Raw genomic sequence first — 20,383 nt, forward strand, 5'->3', positions numbered from 1 at the left:
AAATAGGACTTGGGTTTCTCCAGGAGGGAAGTTAGGGCTCATGATCATGTGGGAAGCAAGAGGAGGGAGGAAGGGAAACTGGGCTGGAGGTGGAAAATGGTGAATAAGCAGTTGTGGGGCTGGTCTTCAGGGAAGAGGAGGAAAAGCTGGGTCTGCCTGAGAGAAGGGAGGAGGAACTTGTAGAGTGGGCTGCAGTCCTGGCCTTGAAGTCGATGGATTAGGAGGGCTTGGCAGGGAGTTGAGGATCTGGTTTTAGGCAAACAGTGTAAAATATGATGTGGAATTCAAGGAGGGAGCTCCGAAGCTGGTAGGCTTGATTCCACTGGAGGGAGTGCATTTTAGTCTAATTTCTATATAGGTTTTCACTTTCCTACTGGTTTTTGGATCTATGGACCAACTCCCTGCATGTGGGGTGGTGCAGAGGTCTTACTGATTATTTCCTTCCTGAAAGTTTGAAAACCACTGGCCAGGTAGAGGAGGAAAGGCCCTGCTAGTGCCTGCTTGGAGAGGAAGGCTGTAGTGTGGGTTCAACTACCGTATTAGACATCAGGGCATCTGTGTGGGTGCTAATGCCCAGGCTGTACTCATGGGTAGCACTGCTCCTGAGATGGCTGGCTCTCCCTTTGGGAAACAATGTACTTTCTGCGCGAAAATCATAGAATCATTTAGGTTGAAAAAGACCCTTAAGATTATTGAGTTCAGCTGTAAATCTAATGCTGCCAAGTCCACCACTAAACCATGTCCCTAAGCGCCACATCTACACATATTTTAAATACCTCCAGGGCTGGTGACTCAACCACTTTCCTTGCCAGCCCGTTCCAGTGCTTGATAACCTTTTTGGTGAAGAAATTTTTCCTAATATCCAATCTAAACCTCCTCTGGCACAACTTGAGGCTGTTTCCTCTAGTCCTATCACTTCTTACTTGGGAGAAGAGACCAGCAGCCATCTCACTACAACCTCCTTGCAGGTAGTTGTAGAGTGGTAAGGCCTCCCTTTCTTTTCGGGGATGGCCTGTACACCCTTCTTCTACCTCCTAATTTCTTATTCTCACCAGGTGAAATGCTTTTGACACACCCTCCTCCCCTCTTGGGGACTGCTGCCTTTGAGGAAGGGTCATTTGTCTGTTGCTGAGAGGATACTGTCAGCCCCAGGGGTGTGGGGTGGCTGTTGGTCCTGCAGGGTACAGACACCCTCCTGTGCATCTCAGTTGGTCCTGGTAGGAGACAGGATGCAGGTCAAAAGTGGGCTTTTGGTCTGGGTCAGTTCGGTTGCTTTTAGGGTTCTATGGGAATACAGTTAGACTAGTATCTCTTGTGGGAGATGTGGCCAGAAGAGTCTTGCAGGGTTAGATTTTGCATATGGAAGAAGCCTAACCCTGCTGCGTCAGTGGGAAATGCAGGGGAGGGGGCCCTTCCTCACACTACACAGTTCCAGGTTTGCATCCTATAGCTGGAGAGATGGGGCTTCCCCACTTCCAGGCATGCCACTCTAACTTGAGTAGATCTTACTGTCGGGATTTTTTATCTCCCTGCTTTTCCAGCCTCCCCCTCTTCATTTCACCAATTCCTCTTTCCTGCTGGGAGGTTATCCCATGCTTAAATAAATCTCAGTGTTTTAGAGAAAATGTTTTTCAGCAGTTCTTTTCCCCCCCTCTCCTATGACTATCTCTTACATTGTTTTCATTAATGAAAAATTGTTCCTAGCAAAAGGGAATGAGCATCTTTGCCATTTCATGCAGATTTCTCAGCCAGTCAGGGTGGGGAAATGTGTCTCCAGTGTCATCTGTTTGGTTGGTTCCCCCAGCTCTTCTCAGCTGATGGAAGAGAAGCTGCATCTTGCAGCCTGCAACAGGGCTATAAGGCTTTAAAAAAAAAAATAAAATAACAACAACAAAAAAACAAACAACACAAGCCACCCAACTGTCTGGGGGTTCCTTCATTAAGTGGAGCTGAAGGACTGCAGCAAAGTACCTCTTTTGCAGGAATCCCTTTGGTCTTGAAAGGAATTATTCATGCAGTTACACAATCCATGTTGAATTTTCAATTTGTCACAGTTTCCCCCTGCCCCCTCCCTTTTGTCCACCAGCCTAGCTAGGCTCCTGCTGAGTCCCTTCGTAGACTAACATGCTTTTGGGAGTCCTGATGTGTAGGTGCAGTCCTGATCCGGCAGCCCTCCATGTTCTGTGGTCCCTGCTCGGTCAAGTTCTTGCAGTGCAGAATGTGGGTCTAGAGTGTCTCTCCGTTTAAGGTTACTCCTGTTGGGAGGGAGAGCCATCATTTTTCATCAGAAATTCTTTTCTGAGAGGCTGTGGTTGCCTGGTGTCTTGGATTCCCTCCCTGCATCTATGTGGGAAAGCCACTAGTGTTTCCAAGCGGTTCACGTTCCTTGAAGGAAGAAATCTCAGAAGCAGAGGTCTGTGTCATCCTCTGCAGCCATAACCTGAATGTGGTCCCAGCACAAAGATATTGGGAAAAGCTCTGGAGCCTTCACTTCAGTACTATTGGCTCAGATGTGTGGTGTCTGAGTTCAGTGTTTTATTTTACTCAATTTCAGATGTGAGATGGAGGTGTTGTTCACTGTTTATCCTGATGTAGAAGACCTCTGCCATTTGCAATAGGAACCTGAGCTGCAGCTGGCACCTGTTAAATGGCAAATAAGAGTCCGCCAGTGCTATGCATCAGTTTAAAATCAGTTTGGCACAGGTTATTGCTTCAATAGTTCTATGTAAAAATAATCCTTCACTTGCAGGGAATCTGCGTGGGGTTTGTGTTTGTGTAGGCATGAGCATCGGCATCTTGCTGGGCAGAGGTTTCTCCTGTTGGTGGAAGCAGGGCCTCTGAGCACAAGCCTGCTCTTCTTCCACTCCAGTTACGAAACAAAATGGCTTAGCCTAAATCACTCCAGGTGCTTTTGTTTCTTATGAGCCAACTAAAGTGGAAGCAAGGGGCTGGATGTGTTAAGACTCCTGGGAGCACTGCGTGCGGGTGGCTGCCGTGGCTCTGCTGCTGTCCCAGGAGGCTGCTCTGAGTCGGGGTACAAGTGCCCTGTGCTGCCCCAAATGCACTTGCACCAGCGCTGCTCCTGGGTCAGGGGATCCCGTGCATGGGCACCCTGATGAGATGGCAGGGAAGGCTCTTCCTGTGCCTTTGCTCTTGCTGCAGGGCCCGATGGTTGTAGAGTATCTGCAACAGGAATATGGGGATGGAGTTGTCCTCAGAAAATGGTGAGCGTGGCTCCTGATCACCTTTACTCCCCTGTGTTTCCCCCCCTCCGGGAGAGGGGGTCTCTGAGCTGTGGGGTGGCCTTGTGCTGAAGGAGCCATGCAGTGGGTGATGCCAGGGCAGCACCAACACACACGTTGGCTTTGATGCATGGCAGTGGTGCAAATGTTTGTGGGATGTGAGCTGGAGCTGAACTGCTATGAGACAGGGTAATGTGGCTTATTTTTTCATTTTACTCCTCCCATTCAATACTTCACAAGGATCAGTGGAAGGGACTGCAGCTAACAAAGCTAGCTGTTGCCATTCAAAAAAACATTCTTTCAACTCCCTAAAAACTCCAGCAGAGAAAATAATAAAAATTCACTTGCTGTTCTCGTTTCCAGGGCGTTCATGCTTTGGAGATGCACCAAGATGGTGGAATAGGAAGATCTAAGAGAGGGTGTACATCTCCTGGGGCTGTGGTCAGGAGTCTGAAGAGCTGTTTAAAAAAAATATAAAACAAAGCAGAACAAAACGAGTCAACCCTTCCCTAAAGACCACTTTTGCCGCTCTCCCTTGGTGAAGCACAAGCCTTGAACCTGACACCCTCATCTTTCCCTGTGCTGATTTCTGTTACTAATTTCTCTTGCTGCAACAAGTGCTAAACCCCCAGCTGCTAAGCAGCAGGCCTGGGCTGTGTTTCAACCCCCCCATCCCCCCTTTCCCAGGGGCTGTTGACGTGCCTGTGCTTGCATCCTTTGTGTTGTGTCCTCCATCCTGACACAGCTTTTTCCTTTCTCTCTCCTCTCCCTCTGCCTCTCAATTTTGAAGGGTTCAGGCTGAGGGTGTGCTGTGTGGTGGGGGTTTTTTTAGGGGTATGTCAGCCTTAATGTTCCTTGAAAACTGACCCAACCTGAGGAGAGCAGAAAACATATGAGAATATTTGAATTGCTGACTAGTTTGATGTCCTCTTGCGTGATGTGGTATGGGACAAATACTGCTCCTTGTAGACACTGGAGTTGGGAGGTCTCTCACCTGCAGAAGGTGCCCCTGAATTCTTCAGTTGCAGTGTGGCCAGCCTAGCTGGCTGGCTGCGTCCCCTGACCTGTTGTATTTTGTTTGGGTCTTGATGTTGCTTTAAGTGAATTCAAACTTTAATTCCTCCTGCTTGATCCAGTCCTGTCTCTGGGTTTCTTCCACATGGGATATGCTGGAGTCAGAGATGTGGGAACACCTCCAGGCTTGGATGGTGTTTGGAGTAAAACATCCCATTTCTCCATGTGGGGCTGCCCACCTCTGCCCCTTCCCTGGGGTGCTGCTCCGCTGGCATCGTGCACGCAGGAACCACGTCTCCTTGCTGCAGCAGCTGGGGGCAGGCGGTGAGCAAGCCTTGCCCGCAGGCTTTGCGAGGTGAGCAACTGGCTTTCTGCTTCCCTGCGGGCTGCTCCATAACACATCTGTCCCCGCTTGTTCGTGCTGCTGCCTGAGCCCCAGGGATGGGGAGGGTGGGTGGGATCCCCTGCGCTGCCCCAGGACCTGATGCCAAAGCTCTTGGCATCTTCGCTTAGTGCAGGCGAGTGCGTGCATGTGTGTTATGAGGCTGGGTTCACCATGCCTGTTCTTTGTCTCTCCCCCACCCCTTAAAATTCCCAAATCTTACATTTTTGATCCCCGTCACGTGCATGCATGCTTCGTGCATCCAGAGCATCTGATTAAAGTCAAAGTGCAGATCTTTTCCCCTTAACACCTCTGTGATGTGCCATGCAATATTAACTCTGTCAGGAGGGCATCTGGGCAATAAAGAGCAAACATGGTCCTTGTTTAGCTCTTGCACTCGGTAAAGACTTCTCTTTCTTGTTTTAAAGCAATGTACTGGCTGTCCCATTTTGAGCCTGGCTTTCTTCCAAATGAGCCTTGTGTGTGGGCACGTGTGGATTATCTTTGTCTCTATGGCTACCCTGAAAACTTTTGAACCAGAAAATTCACTAGAGGGATCAAGCTCTAAGATACTGGTTTCCTACAGCCTTTATGAAAATAGTTGCTAGGTGGTGGGACTGTACTTTGTTCATGTCTCCTGCTAGGTTGTAGCAGAAACTCAGACGATATTAGACATCAGAGAATCAACAACCAACTCTAAAGCACAGTCTCATGAAAGAGCTACATAAAAAAAAAAAAAAAAAAAAAAAAACCACCTTAAAAATCAAGCTTTGTTAGTTCTGTCACTCCAGTGTATTAATATTAATTAGGTCATTTTACTAATTACCTGTTCATCTGTATGTAAGGGGCAATTGATAACTTGGTGATGGGTCCCAGCTGGAAACTATAGAGCATGAGAAACAGACCTTGAGAGTCAAGTGTGGGCAAGAGGAGGTTGATTATCACCTCCAAGAGCTCTTGTTTGCTAGGGTTTTAAATCATTTTGGTAATCCCTAAGGTTGCGTGTAGGATGGAGAAGTGCTTTCTCTGATGAGGGTTGTTAAGCATGTGCTTTTTAAGAGAGAATTAGTGCATGTAAGCTATTCACTGGTGTGTGCTTGCTAAGAGCTGCTGTCAACATTTTGAGAAGATAACAAGTAACAGCAGTTACAAATATCATCATCATCATTATTATGTTTTGGCTTTTTTTCATGCACCTCCCCAGCTGGGGATTTAAAGATGTTTCTAATTAGTCAGTGTTTCTGGCTCTGGGAGATGACTTGCTGAGACTCCCATCACAGGGATGTCTGTCTTCTGAGCCTCTATGGAGCTTATCCTGGGGTGAGCATCATCTCTGCTCCCCTTGTGAAGGTCACACACTCTGCAGTGAGTGTGAGGAGCTACAGCAGGGGACTGGAAGGGAACCTTCTGGACCACCTTATTAACCACATTTCCTGAGGGTGTTGGGTCTCTAAAAGGGAAAACATTCTTAGAGACTCCTTGCCTTGTCTTCCACCATCAGTTGCATTTGCTGAGTCTTTTTTCTTTCTCTGCCTTGTCCAGCTGCAGTGGCACACAGCTACTTTCTGGCACCAGGAGTTTTTCCAACCCCTCCTTGACTCTGGGTGCTTCCATGCAAGGCTGAATTTTGAGGATGGTTAATGCTCAGGAAGGAAAGATTTGGTGGTAAGCAAATGCACAGTCTTTTGTCAGTCTTTCTAGACCGACTATGGGAGTTAGGTCCTATGGGTGATTATTTTTTCTTTCCCAGCATGTTTTTAAACATAAGCAGTGATATTTCTCCTGTTTCAGTAATTCTGTTGCACACCTGGTGTAATAAACTTTGAAGCCATTTAAACTATTTGGTATTCATTTTGTGAAAATTGGCAAAGATGAGACCCTTCTAATACTATGAATTTGCTGTCAGAGAACCACATGGAAAGTGAACCCATGTTGGTCCCCTGGACAGCTGGCCTCCTTGATTCTGCTCCCTGCAGGACTCATCAGTTCATTGTCATTTTGGGCAGAAGAGAAGCTGAAACTGGCCCCATCTTTCACCAACCCAAGGGTATTTTGGTAGAAATCTGATTGTTTTAAGGCAATTGTTTCTTTCTGGTTTGTCAAACCTTTTCATTCATATTCTCTGCGTTCTCCTGAGACCTCCTGCTGCTTCCACCACTGCTCATGGCAGGTTGATGTCTACCAGACCATCCGGGTTCCTTCCTCAGATCCCTGAGCGTAATTCCCTTTCTCCAAGTGTTTCTTGATTATGCACAACCCTCAAGTTCAGAGGAAGCTGCTACAGAAACTGGTGTAGTCCCCAGAGGTTCATCCAGGTGGGAGTCCTCATTATGGAATGGGCTTGAACTAGTGCTTATTTGACATCAGAGCAGAAGGAAAGACAGGGTTTCAAACTAATGTTGCTCTCAGGAGAGAAACAGAAAAGTCTTGGTCCAAGATGTGGAAACGTGGAGGGGAAACAGAGGAAAGAGTGTCCTTCCCCAAAACAAGAGCTGTTGTTTCTCAAAGCAAGGAGTGAAGTAACATTAGATATAATTAATGTTGTAGCATAAATGGTGGAGACAAGGCAAAAGAAACACGGAGGTAGCTGCCTCTGGACATCTGTACATGAACAAACAGCTGTCTCAGGAAGAAATTCATTTGCCCTGGGAAGAAATTACTCTGGATGGGAACTGGTTAGAGCAGGTTTACTTCAGCACAAGGTTGCATCATGCAGCCTTTTTTCCCTCCCCTTAGGCCATCTGGGGATTTCCTGGCTGATCCTGTTCATGCTGCTTTCTCTGGGTGCTTGAGATATTTCTGATAGATGCTTGTGAACAGCGGTGGTGCAAGAGCATAGATCTGGCCTAGCTCATTAAGGGAAAATGAGTTCAGAGCAACTAAGGTGATTTGGGGGCATTAATCAGTGGAAGATAAAGGTTGGGTTTTTTGTTTTAATTGCAGCAGCCTACTTGACTGCACAACAGGATCTGGTGAGGTAGGTAAATGGCTGCTGTATACATGGAAGCAATGAAATAAGATTCTCCACTGCCCTTGGCAAAGGTCCTTTGCCCTGCTGTGTTGCTTCAGCAAGGCACTCTCATCTTCCAGTCATTAGTCATCCTCTTGTTATTCCGTTTCATGGAAGAGATTATAACCAGCTGAGGAGATAGGGCAACATGAGAGACCAGACTGCTGTCTTATACCGTTGTATTGTTCCTTTGTCTTTGCTTTGTCCTCCTTCCAAACCCATGGCTATCCAGACCATACAATGGAGAGCAGGGAAGAGCATTCTTTATGGTAGGAGGAACAGCCAGTCTGGACTTACGCAAGTCAAGTTGCCTAACCCTGGAGTTATGCTATCCATTGTGGAAAGAACAAGGGCTGGAGTCTGGAGCCTGGGACTCTATTCCTAGCTCTGCCATTGATGCCTGCGTGATCTTGAGCAGATGACCCTCAGTTGCTTCAGCCTGCTGTATGTAAGCATTGTGATGGTGCAGTGTTGATTTTGGAGAACTTAGAAACCTTGATGCATACAAGGAGAGTGAAGGCTCTGGGCTGGAGGACTTCTCCATAATGTGGCTGGTTACTGCAGCCTTTGAGTCAGCCAGGCCCCAGGAGTTTCAGCAGGAGCAGGTGGATTTGAGGGAGTTCAACTTCTTGACCTGAACCTGAAGATCCATATTAACTAATTCAGTCATGAAACAATGAGATTAGGGCTGCTCAGCTCTTCCCTTAAAGCCTGACTGTTTTTCTTTGATGAAGAAGTCTTTAGAAGACAAGATTATTTCTAAATGTGTTTGTTCAGCAAATGGTATGCTGGGACTCTTGTCCTGAAGGGACCTCAGGCCAACATGTTCATCCTGAGTGATAACAATAGCATTTGATGAAGTGGTTCAGGTGTAGAATTAGATTAATCACTTCTAGGAGGCAGAGTCTGACTTTTGCTCGGGGGGGGGGGGGGGGGGGGGGGGGGTGTGTGGGGGTGTGGGGTGTGTGTGTGTGTGTGTGGGGGGGTGTCTTATGGTTCTTTCAGGGCCAAACCTTGGTCCCTCTGAAGCTGTTCACTGACTGGGAGCAACGTTTTCCCCATGAGTAAATAGCTCATTACTGTCTGACTTTTCTCAAGGGCAAGTTGGAGACTACTGTTGCCTCTTACGTGCCTAGGCTCACATGTGTTTTGGCACGTACACCTCTTTGATATGAAAAATGACTGGGTTGAGAAAATGCAAATCACTTCTGCAAAATTGCTGATTCTTGTTGTATGGGAAGAAAAAAAAGACGCACCCAAATCTTTCCTGAAAGTCCTGAGTTTGAGGAGTGTCCAACTTCTACCATGTCTGGTAATCACAGTGCCTAGTGCCAGTCAAGAATAGGAATTTTTCAACAGGTAAAGAGATGATATGGTTAGGTGGATTGTGTTTGGTGCTGTGTTTTCCCCCACTCTGCTGGGTGATTCAGAATTGAATCTATGTCAGGGTAAGCATCCAGAGGCAGCTGTGGATTTCTGCATGGGGTCAGCTTTGCTTAATCTGCATAGCCTGAGATAAAAAGCAAGTCAGATGCACAGCTCATGGTTTATGCCTGGGGTTGTCTCAGTTTGGGCAGCTATGGCACATTTTGTGAAGGGGCAATCTTTGGAATGATGCAGGTGAGGTAATTGCCACAATCCTTTTCTCGGATTTCACTAAACAGCTCTAGTCTTTTCAGGGCTGAAAAGATAAAGAAACTTGACTTTTTTTTCTCCCCCTTTCACTTTAACCCGTTTGTGCAGAGATAATAGCATGCCAAAATAAAGTGGAATTATTTATGTGGCATTAAAAGCACAGTATCAGAGCAAGGAACTTGCACCTAAATATCTATTCAGTGTGGTTATATGGCTGTCCTTGCCCTAGTTACAAGGACTTCCTTCTATCTGCTGGCTTGATGCTAACAGTCATTCTGTCAAGGATGGAATTTTAATCATCCCTTTTTTATAGATGTGTACTGCTGGATAGAGTGATAAAATTACTTCCTCAAGGTCTCTTAAGGAGGGGGGAAGCATGGTAGGAGGGATTGAATCCAATTCTCTTGAATCCCAGTTCATGAACTTGGCCCTGAGACTGTTTATGGGACGTTCCTGGTGTCAGGATTGACTTCCCTGAAGTCAGCTATATTGCATCAATGTAAACTGCCTTAAGCAGATTATGGCCAGGGCCACATTAGATGCTTTCAAGGACTCTACTGTGAAACACAGTGCACAAAAAAATGTAGTGGAAGCAGGAACAAAGACAGTACTGAAAGCAAAGTTCTTTGGCCTCATAGTCAGTAACAGAATGGGCACTGGGACTTTTTTAGTCTAGCAGAATCCATTTTTGTCTTAGTCTAATTCATCCTCTTTTATTTGCATTTTCCCTGTCTTTTTGGATAACATTGATTTTGATGAAGAAACATGCCAGAGCCTGTGACTTCTATGATGAGTCCATTCACAGTGTCCCTCACATTGAGACAACACTCCAGACTCCATCTCAAACAGACCAGAGATGAGGATACCAGTAGCAAAGACTTAAATGATCTTCAGTGGAGGATTTTTGTGGTGGTGTGTTTTGGTTTCTTTAATAGTATCCTCATAAAGGAGGAGGGTCTGGGTGGCTGTGATCAGAAGTCAAGGGCCCCAGGGTTGGTTACACCACAAGCACTAGCATGTGGACTGGTAGTGTTGTTGTCCTAGCTGTGGTAGTCTAAAGATACAGGCAGGACAAGCTCTGTGGAGAAGGCTAGCCTCTCTATTAGGCTGGTGGCCAGACTTTCAGGTACAGAAGTTGAAGTCTGGAACAGAGACAGATGTCTTCAAAGATACATTCAGTTTGAGTGCAAATACTTGAAGCTTAATGAAGTAGGTTGATCAGGTAGGTTGTTGGAAAGAAAGGTAATTCATACCTGCATATAAGATAGGTATTAGCAAAAAAAGTGAAATTAAGGAAATTACCTTCTGTGGGGTAGAAGGAGAGAATTTACCATCTGTTGAACACAGGATTAACTGGGAGGAGGCAGGACAGAACTACAGCAGGCAATAAAGCCAATCTCCCTGTTGAAACCAGGATTTCTAGTGTCAGGCAGAGTTATAAATGCTTGTTTCCAAACCTGCCTTTTGAAGGTGTTTTATGGGATTCTCTTGAGGACCATGGTTGAGAGGTCAAAGGCTGCCCAAATAAAGGGATGTGCCCATTCATAGTATCAGTAGCTGAGTTGTGGGACTACTTTTCAGAACTTGCTGTGAACACTCGAAATTTGAGTGCTTGAGGGGAGACTGGGGAAGTTAACGGGAGCTAAAATCTCCTCAAACAGTCCTTGATCTCCCCTCATTTTTGTCTGCTGTAGGAGATGAAGCTATATGGACTTGTGGTCTGAGCTAATACAGTTGTTCCTGTGATGGGCTGGTTGTTTTGAGAGGCATCCTGGTGATAGGACCACTTGAAGGTATTCACAAAATAGACTGCAGTTCATCTAAGTACCTTGGGAAATAGCCGTGAGAGGATAGATAGATAGAGCTTCAGACTGTGAAATAAGGGGTGGTAGGGCTTGTGTGGATAGATCTCTCTGTAATGTTATTAGAAAGATAAATGTTACCAAAATAATATTTCTGTGGGAACTTAGGAATGTATCTTAATATCTAGGAATACACATTGGCAAACACATTGTATTAATAAGGTAAAACATAGATATTCCTGGATGTGATAGCCCAGATTTTTTCATTAAATAGTAACAGCACCAGCAAATGGAGGTGCTATTTTAGGTTTTGTTTTGGTAACTAGTGTTGATGTTACAGGAGGGTCTGGTTGTACAGAGGAATCTTGGACTTAGTGCTCATAAAATGGATTCCTTTTAAATTAAATGGAAGCCTAAACAAAAGTACGTCTGGAACTAGGATACTTGTCTTTGAAAGGGCAAACTTTGAAAAATGAAAAAAAAACCTGGTGGGTGAAGTCATCTGGGAAAAGAAGCATGAGAACTTAAATGCAGAGGATGCAGAGCCTCTCCCTAATTCAGAGGTGCAGAAACTATCTGGATCAGGAATCCCAAGCAAAGGAGGAAACACAGCAGGAAAGGGCTCCTTGCTGAAGCTGATCTATAGCCACCTTAAAAGGATAGTTGGGATTAAACAGGGTCTGTAAGGAATGGAAAAAAAGACTAATCGGCAAAAAAGCAATGTCTTAGAGGTCAGGAGGGGTAGGGATAAAATGAGAATTGCCAAAAGTCAAGCTGCGTTAGGCCTGGCAAAGGAAATTAAAACAAATAGCAACAGGTTTCTCAGCTATATAAATAAAAAGACACTTGAAGCCGCTGTGCAGTGAGGACCAACCAGAGATTAAAGAAGATCTAGGTATGCCTCCAGTATTAACTGAACTTTGCTTCAGTGTTCAATACAGTTGGATGGGACATGAAAACCTTGAAAACTGAAGGGGGAAAAAAAACAAAGTTAAAGAATTAAATTGATTGAAATCAGCCAGAGCAGAGGCCAGGAACACCAGCCCCAGTTTCTGAAGGGACCAGGACAGAAGGAAAAAAAAAAAAAATAAAATTCACTGTCTTGTATAAAGATTTGTAGGTCATGGTGGTACATAGGAGACAGAGACCAAATATTTCAGATTGCCGAAGGTGGGGGAGTGATTCAGACAAATACAGACCTATTAATCCAACCTCAGCTGTGGATGACAGTGGCAGATCTAGATGACGGAGTAATAAAGGACTTGAAGGTAAACACCAAACAGATGAAGCAAAGGTGGATCATGCCGGGCTGAGCTGATACTTTTGTCTGATAACTGGTTTTTCTGAAAAGTGCAGTGTATTTGTTCTGTGTAATCTCCCATGGAGCAGTAGATACAAATGAATGTGAGAAAATGTTCCTTAAAATAGGGACAAGGGGAGCCAGTCTGGGAAGTGATGAAGGAGTGACAGAGGCTTGTGCAGGGATGGTGAAATTTGACTGCAGAGGATCCCAGGGTTAAGAAGCGAGGTGTACCTGGCTGTGGGTTTGCAATGAATGTCCTGGTGGAAACCATAGTTGTGAAAGTGTTAAATACTTGTGATTACACTGAGTTAGGTTCATTGTCATGGAGAGAGATAGCTCAGGAAAACTCTTTGGGGTAAGTGATGTGGAGGGGTGATAAGGTTGGGAATGGGAGAAGACTGAATAGCATAGAGTGCTGGGATGGTCAGTGAAAGACCAGGCTGGAGACTTTGAATGGAGCTTTTGCTGTCAAAATCTGTCAGTGGACAACTAAGACCTGTATGTTTTAATTGATTCTAGGGTGAAGGTGGACTGCCGCTGAGCTCCTGCTTTGCAAAACCACCCAGGCTCACCCAGTATCCAGGGAGAAGCATCCCACAGGGGGAGGGAAGTGTTAACCCTTCTGAAAGCAGTTGGCAAGGCCTCAGCTGCAGTCATGAGCTTGAAAAAAATGGATGTGGGCAGGCGCAGCTGCAGGGACGAGCTCCAGAGGAGCAGGAGTGTGTGCGATGGGCAGGATAGGACTTGGCTGCTCCCTCGAGATACAGGAGGGAGACAAAGACGGGAAGGGGAAGGAGCGCCGTGATCTGGAGTGCTTGCATGAGGGCAGTGTGCCATAACTTGGCCCTAATAATATCCTGTCTAGGAAACAGTGTTTTCTGCTGGCTGGAGCACTGTCCTTCTGGGACATCATCTCCAGGTGGAACCTTGAGGCCAGGGCAGATGCTTTTCTCCTCCCAAGGAGGATGGTACAACTTGGCTGATTGCAAGTCACGTGTCCAGTGTTTCAGGAGGCCATCACACAAATCTCAGGGAGGATTTAATTTTTTCCTTAAGCAAGAATTTAAAAAAATATTTTAGTTCTGTTCATAGGTCCAGCAGTTTTTGTCAGTGCACAGGGGAAAGTAGTGCCGACCTTGGCATGCTAATGTTCCTTCAGCTTGGCAAAAGGGAAGCTGTGTCATGGGAGAGTGGTTGTCGAAGATCAATATTTGTATACCAAATTAAAAATAAAATTGTGCAGTCAGAATTTGGGGTCTGGTTCAAAGTGGAGTTGGGTCTAGGCTATAGGAGTGTTCCTGTTTCAGAATAAGTTACTGTACTGAAATTTCAAAGGACATGGAGATGTAGAGATTTTTTGCTGTCTTTGTTAATACTGTTTTCTAGGTGCAGGATCCCAGTCTGATTGTTTGTTTCCTTTTTTTTTAAATAGATTTTATTTTTAATTGTAGCAAACCAAGCAGCATGACATACTCTGACCTAAAGCGAGTTTCCATGTATTTATTTATTTACTGAGATTTTATTGCTCAGCATTTCAGGGTAACAGAACTGTCCTGTGTGTTTGTTTTCTTTTAGGCTTTAGAGTTTGCCCTGCAGCCAAGCCAAATTACTCCAGCTTTGGGGGGAGCTGAAATGGGAAATCTGTACTTTATGACCTTAAACTTTGAATGAAAGGGGATTTGGGAAATGGAGAAATGGCAAGTGCTCAGTAAGTGAATATCTGCAAGAGGGAAATGGGGAGAAGACCTTAAAAGAAAGCCCTTGTACAATGCCAGTAACTAGATAATGTGGTAAAGTTAGGAAGCCCTTGACAGAGAATCAGTTGCTCAAGATGAGGTATCAGGCACACTGTCTGAGGCCAGCAGCCCCGACAGAAACAGGGAAAAGGATAGCTGGCATCTCTGATACTTTAATTGCAAATGAAACAAAAGCTGGCAGGACTGAAACTGAGAAGTGTCACATGCCTTTAAGGTCTCCAGAAGGCTCTTCCCCAGCTTACAGTGGTCCTTTGTTGATTGGTGTAGAGTGATTTATTCCTGTGAGTCAGTGAGGGTTGGATTTTAGGCATTTGCTTTTCCCCACCTCTCAGCTCTCCCAGCACGGCTGTGCTGCCTTTGGGGCAAAGGAGCAAGATGCACTTCAGACTATTTATGGCTCATTCTACAGTTTCATTCTGGGAACATCCCAGGGAGGCTGATGGCTGTTTCGGCGCCAAATATTCATCAGCCTTCTGCCATTTTCCAGTTAATTTTTCTGGATGACTTCTCACATTTTCCACCACCTGATGATCTATTAAGAGTTTGTTCTTTTGTTGTATCGACACTGTCTCGTTTCTTGTCTGATTTAAGGATTTATGCTAACCTCATCAGTTATGGCAGCTGATCAAGGATGCTTTTGTAAGGCATCATCATCTGGAGATGGTCTCATGCTCACCAGCTCCACAGTAGCAGGTCTGATCTGAGCACTGCCCTTTTCTTTGGCAGAGGTGCTTGGTTTAAGGGTCAGCCCATGCGATGTCAGGTTTTCTCTTAGGTGCATCCATCTCTGGTGCTTCCAGGTTCATTTTTCACAGCTTTAATGCCAGAAGGACTGTGTCCCGTCCTCAATCTTGACTCCTGGTCCAGTTTGGAGCACAGATTTTTTTGTTGTGCGAGTTGCTGTTTTTACTAGAACTCTACAAAAAATGTTCAGTTTTGACTTCAAAATCACTCACACCAGCAGATGCTATCACCACCCTTTTGTAAACTGTGCCAGTGGCTAATTATTTGGATTGCCCATGTTTGCTTCATTCAGTAAATAATTTTCATTTCAGTACAGTTCAGTATTGCAAGAGTTGTTAATTCCTTTTCGGACTTCATATATTTAACTGTAGGTAAAGTCAAATTTTCCCTGATTGCTCTTTTTCCCTCCTAGTAACTTATCTGACCAATTTATCCTGCTTTCTTCTGTGGTGCTCCATTACAGTTGTATTTCAGGAATGAGTAAGCAGCTTGTGGGGAATTTTCTCTGCAGGTTTTATTCCCCTTTGCTTTTCATTATTGATTAGCAGTTTCCATTCTCCTCTTCTCTTACACTCCCTTAATAATAAATATTTATGCTGCCCCATCAGTTTACATAGTATTCTGAAGACCTCAAAAGAAGCAGAGTCCTGCCCTATGGATCTCTAGTCTTTCCATGTATCTCCCATGCTTATGTTGGGGGCATTGGGAGCAGAGATGATAGAGCTTTGCTTGGGTGGACCCAAATACTGGAGGTGCTGGGTGCGTTTTGCTCCTTTGGAGCTCTATGGGAGTAAAAGATCTTCGTACTTCTCCTTCAAAGAGAGGGGAGGACACACCTGCTGGTGTTATTTCATGCAGAGAGAGTGAAGTATTCTGATACTGTGGTGCGTTATGCAGTCTGGTCTGTGTGTGGAAACAGCAATTACCATTAAAAACCCACCAATCTTTCATTCTCTATGTTGGGCTGTTGCATGATGAAACCCACTGACAAACTTTTCAGGGCTCACTCAACCCACTGCATGAGGTGGTCTTCTGCTGAGGCAGAGGATCCAGCCTTCTTCCAGTTAAGCCAATTCTGTTGTCTTGGCTGCTCTAGCAAATCCTGTCTCTGAATGCTCTCTTCCTGCAGAATTTGCATTACTGCTCCTTTGAGGTGTTAAATGCCACCAGTAACTCTTCACTGCAGACTACAAACCCTTCCCTCCAGGACTGCTGGTTTGCTGTTCCTCCAGGCACACTTTCTAAGTGATGTAGGAGGGAGTTGTAGTGAAATGAGTTTAACTCAGCTGTTGCAGCTTTAGGGATATCTTTGGTCTGGAAAAACTTGAACAGATCTGTGGCTGTAGGGACCAACCCAGTGAAGCCAGTAGAAATGAGATCAGCCCAAGGATTTTCTTACCCTGGTATTCAATAGAAAGAGTTGAAGGCAAACATGATGATTGCAAGTGCATGTAGCTGTGGCTGTCCATCTTGAGTCCTGTTCAGTGAAAACTAGGTTTATCTGTTTGCCAAGAGCAACACACTTTTTTCCCTTTAACCCTCAGCAAGCCTTCCAGCTTTAGTCCAGCTGACACCATCACGGTTTATTTAGCAAGGCAAAGCGTGGCAAGGCTGAGGGAGCGGTGCGAGAGAAACCACAGCTGGGCTTTGTGAAAGGCAGGGATGGGGCAAGGGAGAAAGTTAGGAAGAAGCAAGTATTTTGGTGCAGAGTTTTAGAGTGGGAGTTGTAAGGTTCAGTGGTAAATAGCCAGTTAACAAATGCCAGATCGTCTGTTGGACGTCCTCTTAATTACTTCAGCCTGTGCCAGACACTGATATCCTTGAAACCTGAAAAATCCCATTAGAAGGTGCTTTCATTGGGACTCAGCCAACATGCTTTGCAGGCTTTTGAGGAAGAGCAGCATGTGACAAGAACGTGTGCTGGAGGTCTGGGGCTGTCAGTGCAGCTACAGGGGTGTCGCTGGAGGGGTCTCTCCTTATGTCAGGGCACCCTGCGCAGCTTGTCAGGAGCTTGCAAAGAATCCCTTGCTCTGGAGAGGTGTCCCAGCTCTCCAATTAGACAGGCAGCAGTAAGAACTGCTGCTGCTGCTGTTTTCCATGTGCTTTGGCATTGTTCCTGTGCCCTCAGCTTGTGCCAAGGCCTTCTGTATTTGTGAAAAGGCCGGGCATTTTTCTTTGACTTTAAAGAAGAGGTGTCCTGGCTCCTAGCCCCTCACAAGGGCTGTGGTTGATTTTGGAGACGTGATGGAGATGTATGTGGCACACAGCAGGTGCATGTTGCTTTCTGAAGGTCACACCTTGATTAAGGGGTCTTTAAACCCTGTCTCAACAGAGTATGAAGACCAGCACTTTGGCGTTTAGGTTTTTCTGCTGACTTGTTCCTGTGGGCTGAGATGGAGAGCTATGAAATTGTGAATAGGGGGGAGGAGTGAGAAGATATCTATTTTTCAGTTTAATTCGGCATCCCATTAAAAGATCAAGCAATGCATCTGGAGGAGCAGGGCACAGAATTAAACCATGAAAGTCATTGCTGTAGGAAGTTGGAAATATCCTTGATATAAATGACTTCTAAAAGGAAGTATAGAAATTCATAGAGGGGTGGCTGGCTATGAAATATGAAGATCCATGTGCAGACCCTGGTTTGGGAACTCTGTACACCACTGGTTTCCAGAAGCAGAGGAAAAGAGCTGTCCTTGCGTTCTTCCCAACATCTGCTGCTGACCACAGCTGTAGCTGCTGGTGGATCATGGAGATTGTAGCCCGGTGCTGGAAGAACACACTGGTGCCTTGGCAGGGAGACATGGAGTCATGTGCTGGGGTCCCAAACAAGCTGTGTGCAGCTGGACAGGTCTGCTCTGCTCCTCCCTCAGTCTCTGCATGATTGAGCCTCTGCATCATGGTCAGCTCGTGTGTTGGACTTGTGACTGCTTTGGTCTCTGCACAAGGAACCGCCACAGCCCACTCCCTCGCTCACTGGTGAACACTGCTGCAGATTCCCTCTGCTGTCCCCTCTTCATGGCTCTCATTTGAAGTGGGGCTAACATGATTTGCACGTAAGCAGTATTCAGCTCATGGGGCACACGGGCCTTGCGCAGAGGACACAGTCAGAGACTTTGGTTGCAGGTTTTGCTTTTTATGTACTGCAGTATGTAAATTCTCTGTCTTTCCAAACTTTAGAAGATGGGATTTCCTTGTGAGGATGACTTGGGTTGATCTTCTGGGTGGAGCCCAGCTGGGTTCAGTTGGAAAGCCTAAAGAGCGATTTTTTTTGTTTTATGGGAAAGATACCTCTGCTTTGTGCATGAGTGAAACAAGAGTGCTTGAACAACTCAAACCCACAGCAATACACACTAACAGTTTGGGATAGGAAATGCAGAGCTTAATTACATTTTGACCTTCTTTCTCTTCACTATTCAGATGTTTCTTCTCCTGGGCTTGAAGTAATGTTGGACTGGGGCAGGAAGGACCAGGGGAGCTCATTCGGCTGCTGCTAGCATGCCTTCCTTTTTGCTCGCTTCAAGGGTGGCTTTTGTGTTTAGACATCTGAGAAGAGATACCAGGCAGTGGGGATAAAAGATGGTTGGACTTAGCACTGCAGCATGAAATCAAACTGGAACACAGCACTGGGAAAGCTGGCAGTGCTTTGAATATCTTACTCTTGTAGGAAGGGGAACAGACAGAACATTGCCTGCTTCCATCAGAGGAGTTGAAAGCCAGAGCTTACAAGGTGTGACGCTGGCTGAACAGAACTCCCTCGTGGGTGGGGGGCAGGAGAACAAGTAGCTGACGGTCAGGGCAGCACATCTGGGGAGATGACTGATGAGGGCGAGGAACGTACCTGACGGGCATGAAAACCAAGTGGTGTAACTGAGGAGCTTGCTTCGGAGTGTCCAGAACAGACGGTGGGGATTCCTGCGTCACAGCCATGATGTGTGATGAGGCATCACTTTTCTTCTGTCTGCTTACCCTGAAGCTGCAATAGTCGTGGTTTCAGCAGGTATGTCCTGCTTTTTTAGCAAGTATAAAGCTCATGGGCTTCATGTGTGGGTTGCATCCTGTATTAGCATCAGCTAGCATAATTCATCTGCTGTGCATTTGGTGCTTGGTGAAAGCCAGGCTGCCTGCTGAGCTGTCCTAGCCTCAGTCTGCAGCAAGAGAAATACTATCTGGGGCAGCGTTTTAAAGCCAGGTTTTGGATACGTTGCTGGTACCAGTGCATGCCAGATCATGGCCTGAAAGCTGTGAGAAGGTTCTGGGCATGGGTCCCTGGGAGGATGCTGCTGCCTAGCAATAGTACCCCAGCTCCTTCCCACAGGAGGGACCAGTCCTGTTGTTCTCCCAGTGGCTGGAAAGCACTTTGGGGTGGTTTAGTGGGAAAACAGCCAACTTTGCAACTAGTACTCCTCTCTGTTACTAGCTAACTGCGTGCCTGGCGTTTCCTTTCACAGGGAAACACAAGCATCTTCCAGTGTAGGATCTGGCCAAGGGGCTTGCAGGTAACCTCTCCTCTGTCTGGGGGCACAAAGGACCTTTGCGCTTCCTGGAAGGGATTTCAAGCACCCTGTGCATCGTATGCAGGCTTCCTGAGCTGGGCTCTTCTGTTGTTCAGGCCACCTGGAAGGACATGTCAGAGGAGGCTCGCAGTGTGGCTGTTTGTGAGCAGTAGCTGGCACTAGCACAGCGTGCCCTGGGTGGATGGAGGGGGACGTGGGGGCTGTGTTTTGATTCTGCTTTTCTTGTTTGTTGTAACTTGGCAGAGGCAAAGTTTCAGAGACTGCAGGGGCAACAAGATCCTTTTTCTTTTCTTTTTCTCCCTGGCATGTACTGTGACACCTTCCGCCAGTAACTATGATTTTTTTTCCAGGGGGGACAGAGGGAGAGTGGGAGGGGAGGATTGGTGTGTCTGAAGCTTTAGAGCACATAAACCAGAATATTTAGGATGGGGCTCACTGTCTAGAGGGGAGACTTTCCTAAAAGCAGCCCCCAGCACGTGAGCAACTGTCACAGGGGCTTTTGTTCCTGCTTCAGGTGGGATTTCAGTGGAAAAAAAAAAAAAATGGAAGAAGGCAAAAAAACCAAACCCAAAACACACAAAACCCTCTCCCCAAGGCCTGTTCAGAAAATGGAGATAAAGCAGCAATAAAATCAAGCGCTCAATTAAGCCAGATGTACATGCTTTAAAGCACTAACAGATGTGGCAACAGTGGCTCTAATGAAGTGGAGTTTTATGGACCGAGTGCAATGGAGGAGGGTGTGTGTGCCCGTTGCTTCCTGATGGGGAATGGTGCAGCAGTGCTTTTGTTCTTGAGGCTGATGAAAGCCCTCAGAGTATGTGGGTGCTCAGGGCTGATGTTTCCCACTGTCTCCTCAGCTGCCCCTTTGCCCCTAGGATGGCTGCGGTTATGGTGCTTTTCAGTTGCAGCAGTGAGGGTGGGTTAATTATAGCACTCTAGTGAAAATTATCTAATGACAGCCTCCCACCTTAGTGCTCCTG

At 46.1% G+C, this 20,383-nt stretch overlaps 1 protein-coding gene across 2 annotated transcripts in view; it reads left to right on the plus strand.

The window, feature by feature from the left end:
* Positions 1-20,383, plus strand: part of IGFBP2 (insulin like growth factor binding protein 2) — a 64,399-nt gene that overhangs the window by 26,119 nt on the left and 17,897 nt on the right. The window contains exon 1 of one of the 2 annotated variants that reach the window (XM_033003896.2): positions 6,264-6,303. The exons of the other annotated variant lie outside the window; for it this stretch is intronic. Coding sequence (XP_032859787.1) covers positions 6,279-6,303 — 25 coding nt within the window. The 5' untranslated portion in view covers positions 6,264-6,278. Of the gene's footprint in view, positions 1-6,263; positions 6,304-20,383 lie in introns of those variants that run through there. 2 annotated transcript variants of the gene reach the window in all.

Source organism: Tyto alba, unplaced genomic scaffold, assembly GCF_018691265.1.
Source record: "Tyto alba isolate M040663 unplaced genomic scaffold, T.alba_DEE_v4.0 Super-Scaffold_7, whole genome shotgun sequence".
In the NCBI taxonomy this organism is placed as follows: domain Eukaryota; kingdom Metazoa; phylum Chordata; class Aves; order Strigiformes; family Tytonidae; genus Tyto; species Tyto alba.